The sequence below is a fragment of the Heptranchias perlo genome, chromosome 3 (assembly GCF_035084215.1).
Source record: "Heptranchias perlo isolate sHepPer1 chromosome 3, sHepPer1.hap1, whole genome shotgun sequence".
NCBI lineage: Eukaryota > Metazoa > Chordata > Chondrichthyes > Hexanchiformes > Hexanchidae > Heptranchias > Heptranchias perlo.
The window spans coordinates 50323422-50349251 of record NC_090327.1 but is presented as its reverse complement, the minus strand read 5'-3'; the positions used below and the strand labels follow the sequence as shown (position 1 = coordinate 50349251).

General features: G+C 39.7%; 1 protein-coding gene across 3 annotated transcripts in view; it reads left to right on the top strand.

The window, feature by feature from the left end:
• Positions 1 to 25830, top strand: part of si:dkey-181m9.8 (E3 ubiquitin-protein ligase RNF31) — a 56021-nt gene that overhangs the window by 8945 nt on the left and 21246 nt on the right. The window contains exons 4-18 of one of the 3 annotated variants that reach the window (XM_067975405.1): positions 1869 to 2032; positions 3701 to 3791; positions 5019 to 5061; positions 9617 to 9720; positions 12053 to 12113; positions 12649 to 12701; positions 15189 to 15347; positions 16890 to 17009; positions 17822 to 18094; positions 18982 to 19145; positions 19355 to 19552; positions 22478 to 22660; positions 23339 to 23437; positions 24619 to 24708; positions 24821 to 24935. In XM_067975405.1, coding sequence (XP_067831506.1) covers positions 1869 to 2032; positions 3701 to 3791; positions 5019 to 5061; positions 9617 to 9720; positions 12053 to 12113; positions 12649 to 12701; positions 15189 to 15347; positions 16890 to 17009; positions 17822 to 18094; positions 18982 to 19145; positions 19355 to 19552; positions 22478 to 22660; positions 23339 to 23437; positions 24619 to 24708; positions 24821 to 24935 — 1917 coding nt within the window. The remainder of the gene's footprint in view (positions 1 to 1868; positions 2033 to 3700; positions 3792 to 5018; positions 5062 to 9616; positions 9721 to 12052; positions 12114 to 12648; positions 12702 to 15188; positions 15348 to 16889; positions 17010 to 17821; positions 18095 to 18981; positions 19146 to 19354; positions 19553 to 22477; positions 22661 to 23338; positions 23438 to 24618; positions 24709 to 24820; positions 24936 to 25830) is intronic. The other 2 variants (XM_067975413.1, XM_067975423.1) reach the window with 2 other exon arrangements.

The window sequence follows — 25830 nt, the reverse complement described above, 5'->3', positions numbered from 1 at the left end:
TTAAATTGAGATGGGGAGGAATTTCTCCAGTGCAATATGCCGTGAAGTAATCTATAAACACAAGTCTTTAATTGTGCAGTTGATCACTAACTCCTTAGTAAAGTACAGTGCCGTTGAAGTAAGCTGACAAATTTACTTATTAATGATTTCTGTATAATTTTTTTTTATTGGTGGATAATGCAACACTTTGGGGGGAATTTTAACCCCCTGGAGGGGTGGGTGGGGTTAAATTCTTAAAAATGTGAAAACTGCCGTGAATGTGCCTACTTCCGGTTTAACTGGGGCGGGTTGGGAGGACGGGCGAGTAACCTGCACTCGAGAGGCGAGTCAGTAACTATAATGGCTCAGAATTTCCTTGGAGTGGTGAACCAACAGTGCTCGCCGCTCCATAGATTTATCCTAACTCGCTAACTTACGTGGTCTTTACTGGGTACACTTCCTCTGATAGGAAGAGAAGAGCCCAGCGTTCGCTCCAGCGAAACTAGGACCCATGGGAGAAGCGAGAGGAGCGATCTCTCCTCTCAACCCATCAGATTGTAGCATTTTTGACAAGCTGAGAAACTGTTTTTGCAGGCTGGAACTTTTTAAAAGTTAATTTTTAGTTGTTTGGCAGTCATTAAGACTTAGTTTAGACCTATATTTTTAAGAGTACCTGTTTTGTGGTGATATTAGTTACTTTCCAGTTGGGCAGATGAACAAGTTGACACTGGTTCAATGATTTCACTGATTGCAGCCGGCGATAACCCTTTAATTCGAAGCTGTCATATCGCCGGCGAATTAGGAGGAACAAGTTCCAGGTTTCCGCGTTCCATTGCGCATGTGCGAACGCCAGAACTTGCTCCTTGATTTCGCCACTAACAGCAGAGAGCGCTGTTAAGCTCACCATTCTTTTCTAAGCAATCTCTGGGCCAATATGTTAATGAGGTTGCGTGCCTCAGATTTTGGGAGCCATTTTGATTTAACAGCTGCGGGCCGAGTTTCCCTCGGCTTGGGAAACCCGACAGCTAAAGGGAGGCGAGAACTGCCGGATCCAGCACTGCTTGTGGGCCAGGAGTGCTTTCCCCCCCAAGCTAACCTGCCGCAATTGGCCCACCACCTCCCTGCAATCGGCCGACCTCCCTCCGATGTCCTGACCACCCCCCCCCCCCCCCCCCAAGAATGCAATGACGATTTTTTTCCCCCTCCACCCCAGTAAATTCGGTAGGACCTCCGAGTTTCTCATCTTTCCAGGTTTCCTGGATGCTGGTAATTCCCCGTAAATATTATGGTCTTCATGTTTTGGGCATTCATTGTGAAGATCAAACACTCTTAAGGTCAGCTATTGACTCCCCACACCAGTCTCTCTAAGTGAGATTGCTAATTTAGTTGGTGCCAATTACCGTTTTCTTTGGCCAGTTTTGTGTTGTGGACCATGCCACTAGAAATTGGATTAAGATTCCCTAAACTCATTTATATACCACCTTTAACTTGGGAAAACATACTAAGGCACATCACAAAAGTACAATCAGACAAATTGTGAAATGTCCTTTGCAGTCATCAGTCTGGAGAGACTTGCTGGCCAGGATTCAAACCCAGGTAATGCTGTTGAAAGGTTAACGTCTAACCCACTGTACCACCCAGTTCCTTCCCCCAAGATTAACAATTTAAGAAGAGTCTATTAAACTCCCAAGTCTTTTGTTTTGTGGCTCCTCTGTGGGTCAGGTTAGTGAATCATGTTTAGTAGACAAGAAGGAATGGAAAACAAATGTTTTATTTAAGTTTTTTAAAAAAACTTTAAATTTAGTGCCAAAAAGATAGAAATGGAAAGCTCCAGACATGGATCTTATATTAGGTGTATTTTAACAGTGTGCAAATGTGTTTATATTCAGGCATAATTTATAATGTTCCAATAAGCATCTGGTTGCATAACACACACCCGCAGAATCCGCCAAAATGTTTTGTGAAGGGGCTACCAATTCCGTGCCGAAACCCTGGAATCCATGTGGATAACACTGGCATGATGTCTTCAAGTTATTTGTACAACTGGAAATATGTAAGCAAGAATATATGTTTACACGATGAAAGCTCATGAGTATTATCATTTTGTTCATACAGCAAATACCAAAGCTGTAAAGACGATTCTTCATAAAATGATGAGACAAATCTATGGATGTTTGAAAGGCTCTGGTATTAGCAAATTTAAACACACACATTCTGACCTGAAGAACATAAGAAATAGGAGCAGGAGTAGGCCATACTGCCCCTCGTGTCTGCTCTGCCATTTAATAAGATCATGGCTGATCTTCGACCTCAAGTCCACTTTTCCGCCTGATCCCCATATCCTTTGATTCCCTTGGAGTCCAAAAATCTATCGATCTCAGTCTTGAATATACTCAACGACTGAGCATCCACAGCCCTCTGGGATAGAGAATTCCAAAGATTCACAACCCTCTGAGTGAACAAATTCCTCCTCATCTCAGTCCTAAATGGCCGACCCCTTATCCTGAGTTTATGCCCCTGAGTTCTGGACTCTCCAGCCAGGGGGAACAGCCTCACAGCATCTGTCAAGCTCTCTCAGAATCTTGTATGGCTCAATGAAATCACCCCATATTCTTCTAAATGAAGACTACGTTACTTGATGATAACTTGAATAAAATAGCGCATAAATTATTGAATGTAGCAATAATATGTTGAACTTTACCAAGTTTCTAGTAGAATATCTAACCTAGTCCTATTTGAACATGAGAATTGGCAGAATTTACTCATTAAGCACACATCAGATATATTATTCAATGATCAGACCGTGCCAAATTATGCCAAAATGACCATTATAATTGTGTTATAAACATTGCGCTGCAAAGGTGGTGTGAGGATAGTTTAAAATAATGACGTATCAAGTTTTTTTAATTGTACAATTACCTGTTGTAACGTTTTTAAACATAGAAATTGAGTAGAAGTAGATTTTTTTTTCATCCCACTACGTGTAACATTGGGATGAAAAAAATTGTACACACATTAGTAGCTGTAGGATTGCTGCAGAAGCATATAGAACTCTGGTCCTCATGATAGCTAGTTTTAAATGTCCTCACAAACTATTGGATATGTTTATAATATATATATAATGTATCTTTATCAGGGTTGTGGCAAACATTTTAAGTTTGAGCCAGCAATTTTATTTGTGATAAACTCTTGCTAAATCAGAATCAATCTCTCTCACCATCCCCATCCCCAGAACACGGTGGTGTTTTTATTTAATGTTTTGTGTGTCTCCCATCCCTATGTCCAATAAAAATAGCAAGCCAGCTAATTCACCCCACCAAATATATATCTTAGAAAGCTGTTGAAGAAAAGTCTGCCACTGATTTTTTTTCTCTCACTGTGATGCTGTTTTACCATTGAGCGGTAATGTTTTTAATTGCAACCAAATAGATACTTTTTTTTACATATATTGGAGTTTCTCCAAGTACAATAGAATACAAGAGTGAAAGTGTTATGCTCGAGGATTATTATGGGATTTTATAAATATTTAATTGCAAAGGTGGTGTGAGGGTAGTTTAAGAGCGTGGTTTTAAATGGGAGCATTAAAAATACAAGTTTGACTTGGGTTTAGCAAAGATGCAGTAAAGTAATTGCTGGGAAGTAAAAATACAAAGTTCAAGGCCTGGGCAATAAAGGTTTTCTTTGTTATTTATTGTTTACTTGATTGTTTTGCTTTCTTCAGCCAGCATCGCATTTGGTAGGTCTTATTGAAGACATAAGAACATCATTTATGCATTGCTTAAATAATCCAACACAGATTGATCTTTCGCAAGGTAAAGTTACATTTTTATATTAAAGGATTTAGTAGAATCCTTTTACTCTTATACCTTTTTAAATTTTGTTCTTTTGTGGGGGTAAGATGCCCTTCTGTTTTGTTTTATTTTCTTCCCGTCATTGGTCTTCCCATACTATGCACTAGGAATGGCTGTGAGGAAAGGCAGTCTGCTCCCAGACCTTACTGCTGTTCTGAAGAAAAAAGGATGTGTGACCAGTCTAGGAATAAATTCTCCCTTTGATTTTTTTTCCCCATCCCTGTGGGAAGACACTTGGCCCCTTCCCAAAGGCAGTGCAAAGTTCAGGAACTTCGCTTTGCACGTTGCGTAGTGCCAACATTTTGAATTGCAGTTTTATAGCTTGTTATTCTTGATGTAACTATGCCATTAGTGACCTATCTAACAGGAACACAAGTTTCTTTAGTGTAAGAGTGAGCCTTTTTGGTGTATTTATAATAGGAACGAGTCAAATTCCTGTGCCATTGTGTACAGTGAATAAATTACATAGACTACAGCACAGAAACAGGCCATTGGGCCCAACTATTCCATGTTGGTGTTTATGCTTTACACGAGTGTCCTCCTACCCCTCTTCATCTAACCCTATCAGCATAACTTTCTAATAAAGACCAAATGTAGTCTTCAGTTGAAGCAGTGTTAAAGGGTGTGGGATAATTGGACCAGGGCTTCCAGACATAATTCAGTCTCCATTTTGACATCATAGATTCGATCCTTATTTTTATGTTTCCATTATGTCTACATTTATAATGGAAATTGCCTATGCTGGCAGATCACTGACAGGGAGGGTGTAATGACAGTGTGACAAGTTTACATAGGCAGTTTCCATTATAAATGTGGACATAAGAATTCATAATGGGAAAAGTTGACAACAGGACGTAAGGTTTTCTGAACAAGAAGTATATGCAAACACCAGGTTTTTAATATAGACATGTTGAGTAAGGAAGAAGTGACTACTCCTTGGAATAAAGTGCTGGTAAGCCGGCACTTTTCTTATGCTAAAGCCTAGAAATCACTTCCTATTCATTTTAATTAATTTGAATTGTAATGTCTTTATTTTGTTGAGGAAAAAGTTTGGAATGCTATATTTTAAAGTCTATTAAAGCACAAAAAAAAAGTCATGACTTGGAAGAAAATTGTAAAAGTGATGTTTGCATATAGAACTTTCGGAGAACATGTTTTAATTATTTTTCTTTGAATTGTGTCTTTTAGCACACCTTTTCCCCAACTCTCTTGCTACACCTCTTCAGCCAAGGTAAGTCTCTGTTGCTGGTGATTGCCCATATGTTATTGGTGATTACTTTAGAAATTAAATACTTTGTAACTCCTCTGTAAATTTGTCTACTGTTACAGTGGTATATTTATTGATGGAAATACAGTGTACTTTTACTAAGTGTAGTCAGCAAGAAGTGAAACAGTAAGAATATTTAAAAATGTTAATGGTATACTAAACTGCTGTTAACTACAGAATTTGCAATAATTTACTGCATTAGATATCAATGCACCTATAACAAAGGCATTATTGTGTAAATCTTTTTAAATAGTACCAGCTTTTGATGTTATCCTTTACTTAGAAAAAAGTTTGGGAAATAGAGTTGGATGGAGCATAGGAATTTCTCTGCAGTACAGACTGAAGAGCTCATAAATACATAATGGAAGCACTAGGATAACACCATTGGCAGGAGAGTGTAATTACAGTGTGACAAGTTTACATAGGTAGTTTCCATTATAAATGTGGACATGAGAATTAATAATGGAAAAAGTTGACACAAAGTGTTTGCTGATGTAAGATTTTTAATATATAGAATTACATAGGATGTACAACACAGAAACAGGCCATTCGGCCCAACAGGTCCAAGCCGGTCTTTACGCTCCACACGAGCCTCCTCCCTGCCTACTTCATCTAACCCTATCATCATACCCTTCTATTCCTTTCTCCCTCATGTATTTATCTAGCTTCCCCTTAAATGCATCTATGTTAGTCGCCTCAACTACTCCTTGTGGTAGCGAGTTCCACATTCTAACCACTCTCTAGGTAAAGACGTTTCTCCTGAATTCCCTTTTGGATTTATTAGTGACTATCTTATATTTATGGCCCCTAGCTCTGGTCTCCCCCACAAATGGAAACATCTTCTTTACATCTACTCTATCAAACTCTTTCATAATAAGATCTCGATCAGGTCACCCCTCGGTCTTTTTTCTAGAGAAAAGAGCCCCAGCCTGCTCAATCTTTCCTGATAGGTATAACCTCTCAATTCTGGTATCATCCTAGTAAATCTTTTTTGCACCTTCTCCAGTACCTCTATATTCTTTTTATAATGTGGAGACCAGAAGTGTGGTCTAACCAAGGTTCTATACAAGTTTAAAGTAACTTCTCTGCTTTTCAATTCTATCCCTCTATAAATGAATCTCAGTGCTTGGTTTGCTTTATTTATGGCCTTATTAGTCTGCGTCGCTACTTTTAGTTATTTGTGTATCTGTACCCCCAAATCCTTTTGCTCCTCTACCCCATTTAGACTCGTATTATCCAAGCAGTATGTAGCCCCCTTATTCTTCCTACCAAAATGTGATACCTCACACTTTTCTATATTGAAATTTATTTGCCAATTACATACCCATTCTGCAAGTTTATTAATGTCTTCCTGTATTTTGTCGCAGTCTTCCTCAGTATTAAATATAGCCCTCAATTTTTGGTGTCGTCCGCAAATTTTGAAATTGGACTTCTGATTCCCGAGTCCAAATCGTTTTTGTAAATGGTGAACAACAGTGGTCCCAGCACTGATCCTTGTGGAACACCACATCCCACCTTTTGCCAGCCTGAATAACTACCTTTAACCCCCTACTCACTGTTTTCTGTTTTGTAGCCAGCTTGCCATCTATTCTGCTACTTGTCCCCTGACAACAACAACAACTTCTTGCATTTATATAGCATCTTTAGTGAAGTAAAATTTGACACCGAGCCATATAAGGAAATATTAGGACAGGTGACCAAAAGCTTGGAAAAGAGGTTGGTTTCAAGGAGCATCTTAAAGGAGGAGATAGAGGCGGAGAGGTTTAGGGAGGGATTTCTAGAGCTTAAGGCCTAGGCAGCTGAAGGCACGGCCGCCAATGGTGGATTAAAATCAGGGATGCACACGAGGCAAGAATTGGAGGAGTGCAGAGATCTCGGAGGGTTGTAGGAGGTTACAAAGATAGGGGCGAGACCCTGGAGGGATTTGAAAACAAGGATGAGAATTTTAAAATCGAGGCGTTGCCGGACCGGTAGCCAGTGTAGGTCAGCAAGCACAAGGGTGATGGTTGAATGGAACTTGGTGTGAGTGAGGATAAGGGCAGCAGAGTTTTGGATGAGCTCAAGTTTATGGAGGGTGGAAGATAGGAGTCCAGCCAGGAGATCATTGGAATAGTCATTGGGTGATGTTATGGAGGTGGAAGTAGGCGGTCTTGGTGATGGATTGGGTATATGGTTGGAAGTTCACCTCGGGGTCAAATAGGATGCCTCAGACAGTGGCCAGGGAGAGGGATGGAGTCGGTGGCTAGGGAACGGAGTTTGTGGCGGGGACTGAGGACAATGGCTTTGGTCTTCCTAATAATTAGTTGGAGGAAATTTCTGCTCTCGGACAAGCAGTGTGACAAATCAGAGACGGTGGCGGGATTGGGAGATGTGGTGGTGAGGTAGAGCTAGGTGTCGTCAGCGTACATGTGGAACCTGACATGTTTTTGGATAATGTCGCCGAAGGACAGCATGTAGATGAGAAATAGGTGGGGCCAAGGATAGATAAACTTGATTGGAGGGATTCAAACATGGAGTTGCGGGAAAGATGGGCACGGATTTGGAAGGCGACAACACGTTCAAGGACAATGGAGCGGAAAAGGAGGCCGGAGATGAGGCGATAATTTGCAAAGTCAGAGGGGTTAAGCATGACCTTCCCCTTTGAAATCCGTGCTAACTATTCTTTATTATATTTTCGTTTTCCAGATGATTTTCTATTACATCTTTGAGTAAAGATTCCATTATCTTTCCTACCACCGACATTAAGCTAACTGGTCTATAGTTCCCTGGACTTGTTCTATCTCCCTTTTTAAATATAGGAATCACGTTGGCTATCTGCCATTCCTCTGGCACTATTCCTTTTTCTAATGAATTTTTATATATATGTAATAATGCGTCTGCTATCTCCTTCCTAACTTCTTTTAATATGCGTGGATGCAATCCATCCGGACCAGGATGATACCCAGACTTCAAGGGTTAAGTTACGAGGAGAGATTACACAAATTGGGGTTGTATTCTCTAGAGTTTAGAAGGTTAAAGGTGATCTGACCAAAGGTTATAAGATATTAAGGGGAACAGATAGGGTGGATAGAGAGAAACTATTTCCGCTGGTTGGGGATTCTAGGACTAGGGGACACAATCTAAAAATTAGAGCCAGACCTTTCAGGAATGAGATTAGAAAACACTTCTACACACAAAGGGTGATAGAAGTTTGGAACTCTCTTCTGCAAATTGATACTAGCTCAATTGCTAATTTTAAATCTGAGATAGGTAGCTTTTTGCCAACTAAAGGTATTAAGGGATATGGGCCAAAGGCAGGTATATGGAGTTAGATCACAGATCAGCCATGATATTATCAAATAGCGGAGCGGGCTCGAGGGGCTGAATGGCCTACTCCTGTTCCTATGTTCCTAGGGGTTTTATCCTCTCTGATTGGTTTATCAATTATCTCTTCCCCTTTCTATCTTAAATGTCTTTATATCTTTTTTTGACCTCTTTTTCTAATGTCATGCCCACCATGTTAGTCTCCCTGGTAAATACTGAGGCAAATTATTTAGTTTTTCTGCCATTTCACTGTCATTACCTGTGAGTTTATCTTGTGCATCCCTTAATGGCTCTATCCCTGTCCTGATTTTTCTTTTGTTATTTATGTGTTTGCAGAATACTTTATTTCTTTTTGTATTCCTTGATAATGCAATTTCGTAGTTTCTCTTCGCCTTTCTAATTTCTTTTTAACTTTCCTAACCTTTTCAAATTCCCTTTTGTCATTCTATCCTTTGTTGTCTATGTACTTAGTGTATGCCTTTTTTTTTAGTTTCAATTTTGCTCTCATTTCTTTATTCATCTATGGTGTGTCATTACTGGCTAGTTTGTTCTTGCTTTTTTAGTGGGATATATTTCTCCTACAGTGTATTGATCACCATTTTAAATGTTTCTCAGTTCTGTTCTAGTTCTTTGTTTATCAGTACATTTTTCCAGTTTATTTTCTCTAGTTTCATTCTCATCCCCTGAAAATCAGCTCTTTTCCAATTTATTACTTTTGTCTTTGTCTTACTTATGTTCTTCTCAAACTTGACCCAGTGCTAAAGAATGAACCTACCACCATGGGGTATGTTGGTGAAACTGCTGAAACCCCCCCACACCAATGTTTTTGTTTTGTACTGATAGAGAGAGACAGCTTGCCCTGGAGAAACCCAGAGAACTGTCCACAGTGGATGAGAACTCCTGTTTTAGGTTTTGCAGCACTTACTGGGGCCAAACCAAGAGCCGACTGCGGACACTAGGTTATTATTTTGTTAAGTGGACATTGCATGCTCTGCACTTCAGAGAAAATAAGTTGCCTCAAATTAACTTTGAGTATTAGATAATTATCAATAGAATAGTATTTTTAAAATATTGTCAGTAGGGTGAAATGAAAGAATTGAGTGAGAGTGGAGTTTTCCACCTTTACCACTGACTGAAAATACAAGCCTTTGTAATACAGGCGGTTATGCACATCATTTCTAAAAGATAAAATCTGATGAGGTATATTGTTTTTCAGTTGTTCCATTGCCCCTTCCATTGGAAATAGTTATCAGAGCCTCCAGAACAATCCTCAGCCTCTGAATTCTGGTAGTTTCCTGCCTGTCTATCCAAATGAACGGCGTAAGTAAGCAGGTTAAGATAACTGGATACTAAGACATTTTTAAATAGTAAATGCATTTTTCAATCATTTTATTAAATGTTAACACCTGACAATACCTTGTAGGCAAGTTAGTACATAAAAGAAAGGTAGCTTTTATTGGACTGTGCAAAATCTTTCTGTCTCAGGAGAGCTTCGGCCAATTTAATATTTTCTTTAGTTGGCCACCCCCAATTACTTTAATGTCTCAGACATATCCCAAAGTGGTTCACATACAAAGAATTGCTTTGAAATTTAGCCACAGTTAAGTTGATGAATGCAGCTACCATTTTGTGCACAACAGTGTCCCACAAATAGCAATGAGATGAATGACCAGTTAACCTGGTGTTGGTTGAGGGAGGAAAGTTGGCCAGGACATTGCTAGAACTCCTTGCACTTCAAATAGTGCCATGCGATCTTTGTAATGTTTACCAGAATAAGCATTGAGGCCTCATTTTAACATCACTCAAGCATATATGGTAAGCTGACACTTCAGTGCAATACTGACTCAAAGACAAGAGTGCTATCAGCTGAATCAAAGTGGCACAAGGTGAGCTGAGTGGAGATAGATGCACGTTAGTCCTGAGGAGATTTGAGACCCACACTACTCAGTTGCTTCCTATGCTCCAGTATAGGAATCAACTGCAGGAGGTTAATTAACGACTCTTGTAACTTACAAAACACATGCAAAATATTAAAGTCATACTTTTGTAAAATGTAGTGAGTAGCTATTGCTCAAAATCGTAATCCTTCATTTTAACTAAATACACATTTATTGACCTAGTTACAAATATTGTCTGAAATTTATTCCACAAGAAAATATATTCTTAACATAGAAACATAGAAAATAGGAGCAGGAGTAGGCCATTCGGCCCTTCGAGCCTGGTCCGCCATTCAGTATGACCATGGCTGATCCTCTATCTGAGTACCATATTCCCGCTCTCTCCCCATACCCCTTGATGCCTTTTGTGTCTAAAAATCTATCTACCTCCTTCTTAAATATATTCAGTGACTTGGCCTCCACAGCCTTCTGTGGTAGAGAATTCCATAGGTTCACCACCCTCTGATTGAAGACATTTCTCCTCACTTCAGTCCTAAATGTCCTACCCTGTATCCTGAGACTGTGACCCCTTGTTCTAGACCCCCCCTCCCCCCCCAGCCAGGGGAAACATTCTCCCTGCATCCAGTCTGTCTAGCCCTGTCAGAATTTTATATGTTTCAATGAGATCCCCTCTCAATCTTCTAAACTCGAGTGAATACAGGCCGAGTCGACCCAATCTCTCCTCTTATGACAGTCCTGCCATCCCAGGAATCAGTCTGGTGAACCTTGGCTGCACTCCCTCTATGGTAAGTATATCCTTTCTTAGGTAAGGAGACCAAAACTGCACAATACTCCAGGTGTGGTCTCACCAAGGCCCTGTATAACTGCAGTAAGATATCCTTGCTGCTGTGCTCAAATCCTCTTGTATTGAAGGCCAACATACCATTTGCCTTCCTAATTGCTTGCTGGACCTGCATGTTTGCTTTCAGTGACTGGTGTACAAGGACACCCAGGTCCCTTTGTACATCAACATTTCCCAATCTATCACCATTCTTGATTAAATATTATATGGCAGGGAGATTTAGTAAATAGTACAGTTAATTCTGAGTAAATTTGGTTTGACAAAGAAGGGGAATCAAACTTTTTTTTAATATTCGTTCATGGGATGTGGGCGTCGCTGGCGAGGCCAGCGTTTATTGCCCATCCCTAATAAACTGATAAGTAGAATATGGTAGTAAGTGTTACAAATAGTTCTGAAGCTGGAAAACAATTCAGAAACTTAGTGCAATTTAGATTTAAGAGATTATTTTTTTTTATTTCTCTTCTCTCCTGAAGGTGGTGACTAACACTCTCATATCATTGGATGTGTACCAGCAGCTTTCAAGTACCTTGCCCTAATGACCATTCAATATGTGAGATTTGAGCACTGAATGTTAACAGGGTGCTCAGCAATGTGGTGGGGGATCACTGACTAGCCAAATGTTGTCTTTGCCCGAAGTCCACACATGTAACTTTCTGGTTGGAAGATTTAGGTAGAAATGGAACCCTAACATTAGTATCTCGCTGAACTCAATTAAATTAGCCAAGCGCAAGATAGAACTGGTGACATTCCTAGTGTACATAGCTAAGTATTACAACAAACAGGGTATTTACCCATTCAGCCATCAAGGATGCCTACTTTTATCTTTTTACATGTAAAAATATATACTTTTTGGCAGTGCTTAATTTGTTAGGGTCTATTAAATGTTAATTGTATTTGCATTTAAATTTTACAGCTCTTAGTTACCAACATCAAGTTAGTGGCTGTTCTGGGCCTCCTGCAAGAATTTCTATAAGGTAATACTCAGTACTAAGAAGTTGCTTGTTAACTGTTAATTCAAATTAAAATCCTGCAAAAACTATCCCTGTGCTGTTTCATTTAAATTGTTTAATTCAAATTACTGGATAATTTGATTTTTTTTCGAGGGAAAGTATCTTTAAATTAATAGGAACAGACTATATGTCACTGAAACTGGATTAGAAAAGAAACATAAGTACATTGGGATATCTGATTTCAGTTATTGTTTTGTGCAATCTCATATGATTCAAATTGGGTATTCTGTAGAAAGTTATTTTTGTGTCTTTAGATGTTTTGGGGTTTTAAAGTTTCCTTCTACGACACAAAAATTCAGATGCCATCTTAAAACCCTTTTCAACAGTTCTGCCACAAAAATTAAGTTGGACCATTACTGTGTAAATAGGCCTATTGATGCTTTCTTTATAAATGTTTCTTACATGACTGACTTTCATGAAACAAAAATAATGTGTAGTTGCATAATGGATTTAAAGTGAAGCATTAACCATGTTTTGTTTTATTTTATTTCTTTTGTAGTTCTAGTCTGTTATCTTCCAGATCTTTGCATGAAACTTACAAGGGAAAATCTGGTATGTATTACTGTTTTGTAATCCAGCAGCAGTTATGATCAGACTCACTTAATTCAATCGATAGAACTTATCTTTGTGTAATAATGTGAAAATAATAAAAACGCTACGCTTCCCCACATCATTGGATCATTTTGCTTGACTTAAACAAAGTGTTCATGATTTTGACCTGGAGCCGGGATCTCAGCGGGTGGGTAGATGTTCACGTGGGAAACCCGGAAGTGAGTTGAGTGCATCGGAATCAATTGAAGGTAATTATTTTTGCTTCCGGGTCTCCCGCACAACAGGCAGCCAGATTGACAGACTGGCTGCCTGTCAGGAAGGAAAGTAGCCGAGGATCAGAAAGGTAATATCAATTCAATGTATTTTTAAAAATCTTGTAGACACTCAGGATGCCTCTTTGGTAATCTGGCAGTGTGAATCTCCCTCTGGTTGTAGAACTTGCACAATTTGGGGAAGAAATAACTCCTTTAACTTTTTTGTGATGTGTGAGGCATTTTCCTCTCCAACATCAAGGATGAGCCGGAATAACATTTTAAGCTTATGAATCCTCATTTGCTGGTGTGAAACAGTACGAAACAATCACTTTTTGTGTCACACATCTACATTTAGCACAGCTATAGTCAAAAATAAGAAAATTCAGTTCTTAAGTCACTACCCTGCTCAGTCATTTTGTTTTAAAATATAAAAGAGGTTTAATATTAAACCGTGGAGAAGATCGGAGGGGTGGGGGCCATGGAGGACATCGGGGGAAGAGCTGGTGAGAAGATCGGAGAACAGTTGGAGATCGCAGGTCGGGAGAACAGTTGGAGATCGCAGGTTAGGAGGAAACTTGGAGATTGTAGATCGGTTGGACATCGGAGGGGAGTCAGACATCGGAGGGGAGTCAGACATCGGGGGGAGAAGGCAGTCTCCATTGAGGGGGTCTACATCAGGTGGTGGGGGTCGGTCGAACATGAGGTGTCTCCATCGGAGGGGTCGGACATGTGGGGGTGGGGGGAGGCCCGATCCTGGCAGGTAAGCTTGTTGGGCCTGGAGGGAACACTCCAGCTCCTCCTGGCCCACAAGCAATGCTATAAAGGCACTTGCGTCCTGGATCTGGCCCTTCTCACCTGCTTTCACCTGACGAGAATCAGAAGCGATGGGGAAACCCGAACAGGTATGGTTAAATTCGTTTTACATTTCTGATACACAAAAAATTCAGTGCCTCAACTATCGCAGTGAGATACATTGTCCCTTTAAATATTAGCCTGCTGGCTTTAAATGGAGACAGGACTTCTGGGTTTGTTGCGCGCGCATCTAAACGTGCCTGGGTTAAACCCGGAAGTGGGCACGTTGGAGCCAGGATGCGGTCCCGCTCCAAAAACAAACTATTTTCACTGCCCACTTGCCCCCAAACTACCTGTTCTTGGGGGTTAAAATTACCCCCGAGGTCCTTCCTCACACAACAGGAAAGAAAAAACAGAGAGGCATCTAAAGAACATCAGGTTTCAGGGTAATATTAGGAAAGCATGCTATCGAATAACCTGCCCGCGTACAGGTTCCCTTTTTGGAAGGACATTGGTGAACTACTTGGGTTTTTACAACACTTTAGCAGCATTAATGACCATTTTTCCTGGTGCCAGCCCATAAATTGCGCTCAGATTTCACAATTTGCCATGACAGGACTTGAACACCATCTATCTATATCTATATTATATTAAAAATCTTATGCCTGCATGCAGTTTCTGCCTGCATCACTTGGCTTCCTAAAGTCACGTTCATCCAGGCCCAACAAGCTCACCTGGCATAGTCGGACCACCCCAATCAGCCGAAGCCCCCCCCCCCCCGATCTTCAAGGCCAACCCAATGTCATCCACGTCCCCCCACCGAATCCTTCCATGGCCCACAATCTCTCGCAGCTCCTTTTTCCCCCTCCCTGACAGGCAGCAAGCTTTTCAGTCTGGCTGCCCATTATGTGGGAAACCTGGAAGCACAAATACCGTCAATTGAGTTGCGATCGCAGTATGTGACGCACTCACTTGACTTCCGGGTTCCCCACGCGAATATCTATGCACGCGTTGGGTGTTCCCGGCTCTGAGCTAAAATCATGCCCCTGGTCGCTGCTCTGTACCCGCTCCCCCATCTTAAAAGAGGTGTGGCTCAGGTTAGATAATTGGTAATATGGATGCAACTCATACATTAATATCCCAGTGTTGCATCACCAGCTCAGCAAGTTTTGTTAGCGATCCTTTATATAGTAACAGTAATGTTTTGGAGAAGACCGCTGATCCATCTAGCCCAACCTTCTAAGCCACCCATCAATTTCCTGATCATGATTCTGGAACTAATATTCTTGTATCCCTTTTCCTACTTGGACTTCATCCACTCCTTTTTTTAGAACCTGCAATCGTTATATGTTCTACTTCCCCCACTCGTTATAGGTTACATATAAAATACTCTAGTTTAAGTCCTCTCTCAACTGCAGTAATATGTTATTTTATATTTCAGAGATCCACTGTGTTGCAAAAGGGGCACCTTTGCTTTCTGGAGAGTGCACTACAAACAAAACTAAGAAGAAGTCTTATGTAACAGAGCTGATGTCCCTGGGAATCTCATTTTCGCAAAGCCCTGCAGAAGCTTCTCCTCCTAGGAGGGCAGATTCAAAAGGTGCATAATACTGGGAGGAACACACTGTGGCCTGTTAACAAAGAATAAATATCAATTCTTCAGAATTACAGGGAAGAGACATGGAGGTTTTTAGATTATCCTTTTGTGAACTACTTTGCTGTGTAATAATTCTTTGTACTGAAGATACAAAACACTGGGGGGAACAAATGCGGATTAGGTAACTGTTTGGCAGAACACGTCCATTCAGTTTGCCTGAGCTCCCTGTGGCTTGCCACTTTTAACTCGCCTTCCCATTCTGATCTCACTGCCTTTGGCCTCATACACTATTCCAGTGAAGCTCAACATGAGCTTGAGAAACAATTTCTCATGTCCTGCCTCGGCACTCTGCAGTCCTTTTGGTCTGAACGCTGACTTCAGCGACTTCAGACTTCAGCTGCATCCTCCATTTCTTTTACAACAGGGCTTGCTGACGTTAGTGTTTGGGGGAAGGGAGAGAGGTCGGTGTTTTGGGTGGGGAGACCCTTCATCAGAACATAGTGCTGTTAACCTGTTCTTTTCCTTTTCAGAGCTTTATTTTACTAAGTACCTTGTGTTTTAATTTCAAACGTAATCCCCAGGTTTGCTGTTTTCCATCTCTCCCATTTCCTTGCCCCTCCCACTCCCTTAGCTATTCACAGGTCCTTTGTTTTCTTTAACGTCTAACTTGTTTAAAAGAAAGCTAGAAAGAAACTTGTTTAATGCTTCTTTCCGTTACTGGGAAGATCTGTTACACCATTCCACTGATACTTCTCCTATTTCTCCCTCCTTTTTCTGATTCTATTAATATGCTTGTTCATCACTTATGTTTCACTTCTGAAAAAGAGTGCAATTCTAAAACTTTGACTGTTCTCGCCACAGATGCTGACTGACCTGCTGCCGTTTCCAGCTTTTTTTGTTCTAATTTCAGAATTCCAGTATGTTGCTTTTTATTTGACAGTTAATTTTCTTGTTCTAATAGCCTCCGGAAGTGGGGTGGGGGGGAAAGACACCTCCCTTACCCAATTTATTAACCAAGTTTTTTTGAAACTTAATTTTCATGTGGCTTGCTAAACCAAGAGTTTGGGAAGGCTGCCATGCCATAGGCCTGTATTTTACCAATTCCAATCTGACTGGCCATTTGGAGGGGTGGGAAAGTGATCTGAGGTTGACATGACCTCTTGTTTGTTGTATTTTTTCCCCATCCCTGTGGGGTAGCACCTTCACCAGATGGCCCTGTTGACATTTGAAACACTTTAAGTCGAGAACCTGGGATGTGAACCTGCGCCTTACTACTCCACGGTGCAGTGCGCCAACATATTGGCCGGGGTTTTCTGGTTTTGCGCTTGCTGGCCTGCGATTTTCCACGCATTATAATGAATGGGAGGAAAAATACAGGCTGGCAAGCACAGAAACATAAACTCCTGACCTTTGTGTCATCAGACTGCCATAAAAAGTATTTCATTTCTTCAAGAATGAGATTGTCAATGTGTCTGTGTAGTTGCTGTTTACTGCATTTTAATCAGTTGGTTGAAATGTTGTATTATTATTTCATTTTTTTAATAGATCATGCTGCAGAGAAGAGAATGGATTCTGTAGAACAAACTGTAGATCACTTCAAAGACTTAAATTTGGACACAGTGCTTAATGCATTTAACCTGGTGACATCTTCCCAAAAGAAACAAGGTAGCACTTGTACATAACAACAATCAACCTGAAATATGAAATGCTTAAATTGAATAACTACCTTGTCTAGCTTATCTTGCTTAGTGCCTTATTTCCTTACAATTATTTTTCTAGAATTGATATCTTTTATCATCTAAAGTAGTTCTACTGCTTGCTTTTAGACTAGATTATTAAGAATGCTATTTAATATTTAGAAAGTCCCCATCAGTGAAAATAACTATTTATAAAAAATTAGCAGAAAGTATTTGGCTGCTTTTATACTGCAGATACTAGTCTCAGACCAGTATCCATGAAGTGCAGTGTGCAGTTGGCATTCTGCTGCTACATGGCTGCAGGTTGCACTAAGGTCAGTCAGAAAGGAGGTCTGTGCAAGTGTACTTGAATGCACATGCGGAGCTCTACTCCTTGGCTGCGAATTTTCCACGTTAAGGCATAACAGGTGGAAATATCCCTTTCTCCTAATGCTGAAAAATCTATAAAGTGTCCAGGTGGTCCAAGAGTCCTGGGAAATTTTAAAATGTGGCTTTGTATCAGGTCGGAGTTATACTACACCTGCTGCAAACTCAAACTTGCATAATGCTGCCTCCTGAAGCGTGCGCTGGAGTCAGACGGGGATCTGACTGCCCAGTTACACAGCCAAGATTGTGCTGATGTACATCCATCAATGCAAAATATTATTTTAAAGAAAGCTGATCTTTGAAAAATTACTATTTATGTAGAGGTGTACAGATTTTCATTATCAGATTTGATACAGGTAAACTCATAATACTGTGACATGCAGGTTTTGGAATGACATGCTCTGTTTCTTGAAGGTGTGGTTGATTTTACATTTTCTTCTGATCGGATTGAATCAGAAGATAGAAAACCTTTGAGTTTACCTGATGCTCCGAAGTCAAGCTTGTATAAGGATAAACAGAAGAAAGTGCATGTGCTTAAAATTCCTGTTGAGTTTCCAGTGTACAGGATGAAAGATAAGCTTACCATATTTTTCCAAAGAGCTAGAAACGGTGGTGGGGAAATAGTCGATCTTCAGTATCCAACTAGAATTCCAGGATCTGCTGTTATCACATTTAATGATGCCAAAGGTACAATATGCTTGAAGTATGATTTAAATTGTACAATGTGTTTCAAATCAATAACACTAATCTATATAACTTTATTGTAAAATCTTACTTTGTCAGCAAAAATAAGACTTTATTATTTGTGTTCAAAACTAAGCTCTGTTGCATTCATATATCTGCTGTGATGAAAGCAACTGCATAGTTATACCTTAAGTGTTTTCAAGTAACTAGTATTTACCCATAGCCATAAAATAGTACCATAACTCTGTAGTCTGAGGGAGCTAAATTAACATCCATTGTGAGAAGAACATGATCAACCTTGAGTGCTTCCAGTGTGTGCATGGTAATTTATACCAGCCTGTTTAACCAGCTTGGAAGAGTACTATTAAGTCAGTAACATTCACTGTTTAAGCGCAAATATTTTCAGAAATGCTTCACTATAATTCTGTTTAAAAAGGGGTGCTGATGGTCATGCTTTCTCCTTAAAGGAGACTCATCTTTGACTTTCCACTAAAGCTTTTTAAATTATAGATAAGATTTACCCGTAACATTTTCTAACAGCAGGCTGCATTTTTTTCAGCAACTTCAAATCATGATTTAATAAAATAAATAATTGTTGCATTGCCTCATGCAAACTGGAATAACATCTGATACCAAAATGTTGGACTGGTAATGTTACTGAAAGATCGTTCTAATAGCCTTGGAAATCTATGGACTTTAAAAACAAACACAAAAAAATCCAATTAACTTTAATTTCAGTGACTAAGAAAAATTGAAAAAATGTAAAGTACACAATAAGATTAAACAAAAATATGGGTACACAGAATTTTCCATTTTCATACTGGATGTGAAAAATTATGCTCTATTCACTGACCCAAAAATACATTAAACTTAATTCATTTTTTGTTCAGTTGCAGAAAGAGTTGTCCAACAGGAACATCATGTAATCACCATTAATGATAAAAACTTCCCCGTACAGGTGAAGTTGTACAATGAAAAAGATGGTGTGTTAGTTAAAGATGACGCTGGTGCTAAAATTCTTGCTGTGGATATGGTGCATACTCAACAAACTTGGGTAGGTAACTTTAAATACTGACATATTGGTGCTTGGGAACTAGAATTATAGTTTCCCTTAGTTCATTGTGTTTTAACACCTGCTTCTTTACTGTGATAGCAGATACCATGTAAATGGTAAGTATAGATCATTGCGAAATAGACTTTTTTAGGTTGCAAAGGAAGTTTTTCCTCTTAATCACAGAGGGTTTTTGTTTTTTCAATTCACAGGCAGATTTGCCATTGATTCCTGTTGAGCTGTCAAAGGAAAAATCGGAAATTTTCCAGAGTCTACTGAGCCTTCAAGACCAGAATTTCAATGCTGAGGATGTGATGGAAGTTGTGCAGTCTGGTTTAAATTATGAATCAGCTTTGCGATATCTTTCTCATGAGTGTCCCATTTGCAGAGAGCAGGTGTCTTTTAGCAAGGTATGGTATAATGTATAGAATTCTTGGCTCTGCTATGAAGTATCAGGCAGTAATACACTAATCTTCTCTTGCAAAATCTATGACCTATGCAGCACACTCCTACCTCATGCAGAGCTGAGCATGAAGTAGTTAGCTGTTGATGTTATGTTTTATGTATTTATGTATCCTGGACATGGAAAGGCCATTGGACCCATACGTGCCCGCCCACATCATTTGGCTGATTTTATTCTGTACACCAACCATCCCTTCCCTTCATTCCTGAAAGAGGCAAAAATAAGACGACTTGTAGCCAGTTCAGCAGCCCTTTGCCTGAAATATCTTTAGAGCTGACAAGCTTTAAATAATCCTATTATCATGGTCTGGCCAATACAACCTAGGGCCCTGTTTGCTCTGGCCATGGTTTTTTGACACTGAGCTTGAACTTTTTCTCCCATTCAGTTACCTCTACCTGACAATGTTCTGTTCTACGCCCTTAATATATGAACCTACGTGCATAACTACACATTTGTTGATACTGAAGGACATTTGCAAGTCTTGGGTCCACTTCCACAATCTATCCAAATCCAGTTGTTTTCTATTTCTCTCTTCTAGGTTACCGACTCCACCAAACAATTTGGCATCACCTGCAAATTTAATGACTTCCCCATGCTGCACTACCCTGTGACCAGGCATATTGATATAATTACCTGTTAGCTGAGAAGCCCCAAAACTCTTATTGTTCAAGGGTACCAGCTTTGATATTTTAAGTCTAAGACAGTAGAGCACATTTTCTGCTCTAACTGGTTGAGTTGTACAGCCCCACACTGATACAAGAATACTGACTTGGAAAATTAAATCTTTTGTTACAGTTTATGTATCTCAATTGTGCTTTGTAGATGCAGGTTAAATAATTACTGAAACTTTCAGATTATAGCGTATTTGATAAAATATACATAATATACGAGAATGTTAGATTGGAGAAACTGATGAAGGTCATTCAGCACAGAACAGTGCTAGAAATCCCACTCAGCAGGGCCACAACAATGGCTTGTGTAGGAAATGGAGACATTGGCCTCTATTTTCACTCCAAGCCGTGGAGAGCGGAGGTGGAGCAATTCTGGATGGGAAATCCGGAAGTATGAGTTTCCCAGACGTCCTTACAATTTTGACGTAAGGTCGTCTTTTAAATTTTTTTCCGCAGGTTTCCCACGCGACAGCCAGCCAGATTGATAGGCTGGCTGCCTGTTGGGCGGGAAAGCTGCCGGGGAGCGGATGCCAGCAGGTAAGTCTAACATTGGGGGCTTGGGGCGGGACACCGGGGGAAGAGGAGGTCGGTCACCAGGGTGGGATGGGGGGGTCAGACATGGGGGTGGAAAGTCAGCTAATCGCGGGGGTCGGATCACGACAGGTAAGCTTGTTGGGCCTGAAGGAAACACTCCTGCTCCTCCTGGCCCACAAGTAGTGCAATAAAGGCACTTACCTGTTGATCTGGCCTTTCTCGCCTCCTTATGTGGTAAGAATCAGAAGGCCCGGGAATCCTGGCCCTCGGGAGTTAAAAATAAAAAAGCTATTAAAATGGAGGTCCACAGCCTCCCTAGCAACAACTGAAACAACAACAGTTTACATTTATGTAGCGCCTAAAACATTCTAAGGCACTTCACAGGAGCGTTATCAAACAAAATTTGACACAGAGCCACATAAGGAGATATTAGGACAGGTGACCAAAAGCTTGGTCAAAGAGATAGTTTTTAAGGAATGTCTTAAAGGAGGAGAGAGAGGCGGAGAGGTTTAGGGAAGGAATTCCAGAGCTTAGGGCCTAGACAGCTGAAGGCACGGCCGCCAATGGTGGAGCGATTAAAATCGGGGATGGGCAAGAGGCAAGAATTGAAGGAGCGCAGAGATCTCGGAGGGTTGTAGGGCTGGAGGAGGCCACAGAGATAGGGAAGGGCGAGCCCATGGAGGGATTTGAAAACAAGGATGAGAATTTTAAATTCGAGATGTTCCCGGACGGGGAGCCAATGTAGGTCAGCGAGCACAAGGATGATGGGTGAACAGGATTTGGTGCGAGTTTTGAATGAGTTCAAGTTTATGGAGGGTGGAAAATGGGAGGCCGCCAAGAGAATAGTCTAGGCTAGAGGTAACAAAGGCATGGATGAGTGTTTCAGCAGCAGCTGAGCTGAAACAGGTGATGTTATGGAGGTAGAAGTAGGCGGTCTTGGTAATGGAGCGGATATGTGGTCGGCAGCTCATCTCATGGTCAACTAGAATGCCAAGGTTGTGAACGGTCTGGTTCAGCCTCAGACAGTGGCCAAGGAGAAGGATGGAGCCAGTGGCTAGGGATTGGAGTTTGCGGTGGGGACCAAAGACAATGGCGTTGGTCTTCCCAATGTTGAGTTTGAGAAAAATTTTGCCCTTCCAGTTGAATAAGCAGTGTGACAAATGAGAGACAATGGAGGAGTCGAGAGAGGTGGTGAGGTTGAGCTGGGTGTCATCAGCGTACATGTAGAACCTGATGTGTTTTCGGATGATGTTGCCGAGGGGCAGCATATAGATGAGAAATAGGAAGGGCACTCTTCTTCGTTATGTTATGCACAGATTGTAATTTGCTATTGCTTTAACATGCACACTGCTTGCTTTCTAAGTACGTAAAAAAAAATTGCATATAGAACAGTGGAAATGGGAGTGTTCAGAGAAAGCTGTAGCAACTTCTGATCATCCTCTGAATCCCAAGTTAGACTGCTAGCCAATAATCACTTCCATCTATCAACTATGTTTAATGTATGTTTTAGAACTTCAGTCAGTGCTATTCTTATGTAATAAACTGTCTCATCTATCCATTATGTAATTCTTAAATCTCGATCATTTTTTTTCCAAACTTGACTGAATACGTATTGTATAGTTTGTTTAACTTAAATGACTTGTTCCTTTATATTTTTATTTTTGTAGATTGTCACAATGATACACTGTAGCTGTTCTTTCTGTGAAGACTGTTTTAAGAATTATTTTTCAACAGTCATAAAGGAAAAAAGCATTGTTAATGTGGTTTGCCCAATGTGCAATATACCTGATCTGAAAAGCCACCAACTCCAAGAGGATATCACGGAGTACTTCAATTTACTGGATATTCAGGTTAGAGTTTCAAAATCTGAAGAAAAATCCAGAGAAGTTGTTAGCAGAGATTCTATCAGAAGCTTAGGTCAGGAAGTAAGTTGTGTAACTGTATGAATAAGAGTAACCAATGGAAAGCACAAAAGTGGGAGGTTTGGCAAACGGTGAAGGACTGTAAAAGACTTCAGAAAGACATCGACAGAGTAGCGGAATTCATAAATATGGTTGGTCACTTTCTTTTTGTTAATGGGAATTTTTTGTGAGTGACAGAAGCGTTTAACCTGAGTGTCACATTTATTTAAAGAAGTAACCAATTAACTTGACTTAAACTTGTCAGATATTTTGTGAACTGCAGAATTTTGAATTATATAGATTGACATTTCTTAAAAGCTTATTATTGCAAAACATTTCATACTTAACTTGGGTGATTACAAGTGATTTAAAACCTAAATACCAACAATAACTATTTTGTAGTTTTAAAAAAAAATCTGGGTGACTTTTCAGGATGGAAATAGGAGAAAATTCCAAGTGTGACAATTTTACTAAACTTATGTAAACATTTTATTTTTAAATATTTAATTCTGTGGTTTTAATAATTAAGTCCCTACCTGTGTGTGTCTTTTTGTTTTTAAAGAAAATCTGTTAATTTTGATAAATTGAAATGTCTATGCATTGTTTTACAAAAAATATATATTTTAGATTCGCCACTATCTTGATGAACAAACTCATGAGTTGTTTCAAAGAAAGCTTCGAGACCGAACTCTGAAGGAAATGCCAAACTTCAGATGGTGTGCACATGTAAGGATGTTTTGTGGTTGGTCCCATTTCAATCGAGAAACGTTTTTCTAAAACTGGACACCAAATAGAGATTTTATTCTTGTAATCATCTGTACTTTTTAATGTTGGATTTTTACTTTATTTCCTTTCCTGAAAGCGATGACTCTTGCTGACACTCAGTTGCATGAGAGTCAATGGTCCTCGAGTACCTTACTCATGACCCTTCCTTATGTTAGAGGCAAGACAGTGTGTGTTGGAAGGTTATTTGGCTCTAGGGACATCACAGGTGTCTATTTACCCAATAATTGTGACGTAAAAGATCCCACGGCACTATTTCGAAGAAGAGCGGGGAGTTCTCCATGGTGTCCGGGCCAATATTTATCCCTCAACCAACGTAACTGAAACAGTTTATTAGATCGTTATCTCTGTTTGTGGGACCTTGCTGTGCGCTAATTAGCTGCCACATTTCCTACATTAAAACGGTGACTACACTTGAAAAGTACTTCATTCGCTGTAAAGCACTTTGGGACATCCTGAGGTCGTGAAGGGCACTGTATAAATGCAAGTCTTTTTTCCTTTTTTTATTTCCCACACATTCCCATGCATCTCCATTTTACATTTCAGCACTATCTGTCTATAAGATTCCACTCCCTCCACAATTCTCTAGAGTTAGGTACAGTTACATGTTTAATAGTGAGCCCATCCAACTCTGTGTTACCCCCTGCCATGGAAATGCACAATTGCAGTTTTGCAGCTAATGGTTTCAAAATGGCAGAATTAGTGAAAAAAAGACTAGCTTGGCTCTCTTACATCTTTTTAGATTAGTTCATTTACAAGATTAGTTATACTGGTTCTTAATACCAGAACTTATATATTTGTAATTGTTAGTTGTAGAATTGTTCCTTGATCATTCCATTGAATCTGTGGAGGCTGTCTAGACACTTCAACTATTGAGGCTTCAAACGATGAACCAATGTGCAGATAGGCAAGTCTGTGAGTAATGGCTGTGGATCACAGTTCTTGACTTCCTTAATTTCCTGTCTACTAAAGACTCAAAAATCATATGGAAGCCATATGGTTGAGGCAAAATTATTCAATCAAGGTTGCAACACAAATTGGATTAGTTAAATTTTTAAATAACACTAAACTTAATTTTATTCAGAACTTAGTTTCTATGTTAAATGTTGCATTGTTTCTTTCAGTGTTCCTTTGGACTGTTGCATGAGATAGATAGATTGAGAATGGATTGTCCTTCTTGTAAAAAAAGCACATGCTTCCAATGCAAGATTCCTGTAAGTAATCTGTAGTACTGTACAATTTTTTTGTGTTTAATTGATCTGCATTCCAGCTATTCTGGAGATTTCACAGAACTATGACCAAAGATGCTTCATGTTTTTTACTCAGTGGGAGCAACAGCATGAAGGAATCAGCTGTGAAAAATTTAAGCTGTGGAAGGAGCAGAATAACCCTGAGTATCAGGCAAGCAAACTAGACAACTACCTCACCAAAAATGGAATAGGTAATTAATTGCACTTAATAGCAGCTGATGATTATAGATTAACATTTTTAGCATGCCACAGACAAATGTAGTCATCAAATTATGCCCTTATTCTGTGGGCTATTGACAAGGTAGCTTGTCATGTAGCACTTTACTGTTTTGACATTTTAAAAAAATCCAATGATAAGTGTGCAACGATGATGTAATCATGGGTCAACGTTTGCCATTCAGTTAGCTTTTAAAATTGGCCTTTGGAGGCATTTTTTGGTCAAACAGATGTCAGTTTTTTTCTAAGTTGCTCCTATCCCCAAAAAGAATGCTGGACAGGGTGTCAGAAGATACAAGACAAATATAAATGGTTTTAATTTTTTTTTCCAAATTAAGGAATACGTTAGAATAGGTTATACTAGATAAAGAATAGTTAAAATAGGACAGAGAATGGGGGAAAGGATATCAGTACAAGTGTTAATGTTTTTTATTTAAGTTGCATATTTTATTTCTATTAAGTAACAAAGTTATTTATGACATTCGAGTGCATTTATTACTGTAATTGCATTTGTTTCAGTCTCTCAGCTTGTGAGCTGAAAACTTACAGAACCAATTGGTCATAGAGTCATGAATTTTCCTGTACTGTTCATAGTTTAAGGGCTAAAATCATTACTGGAACACCTGAGTGTTGAGACCCTTTCAAGAGGTGTGACCGATATGAATAGTTTTAAGTTTCCTAGGTGCAAAAGATTGGCTATAGTTGTTTACCATTATGGCAGTAGATTTTTGTTGTTTTTTCCATTTATATTGAAATCATAAATGTCTTCTGTATACATGCATTTTCTCTGTAAATAGCGAACAGCAGAAATCTTCCCTATATGGGGTGACATCTGTGTTCTTGAGTTAATGATATAATGTCTGTTTGATG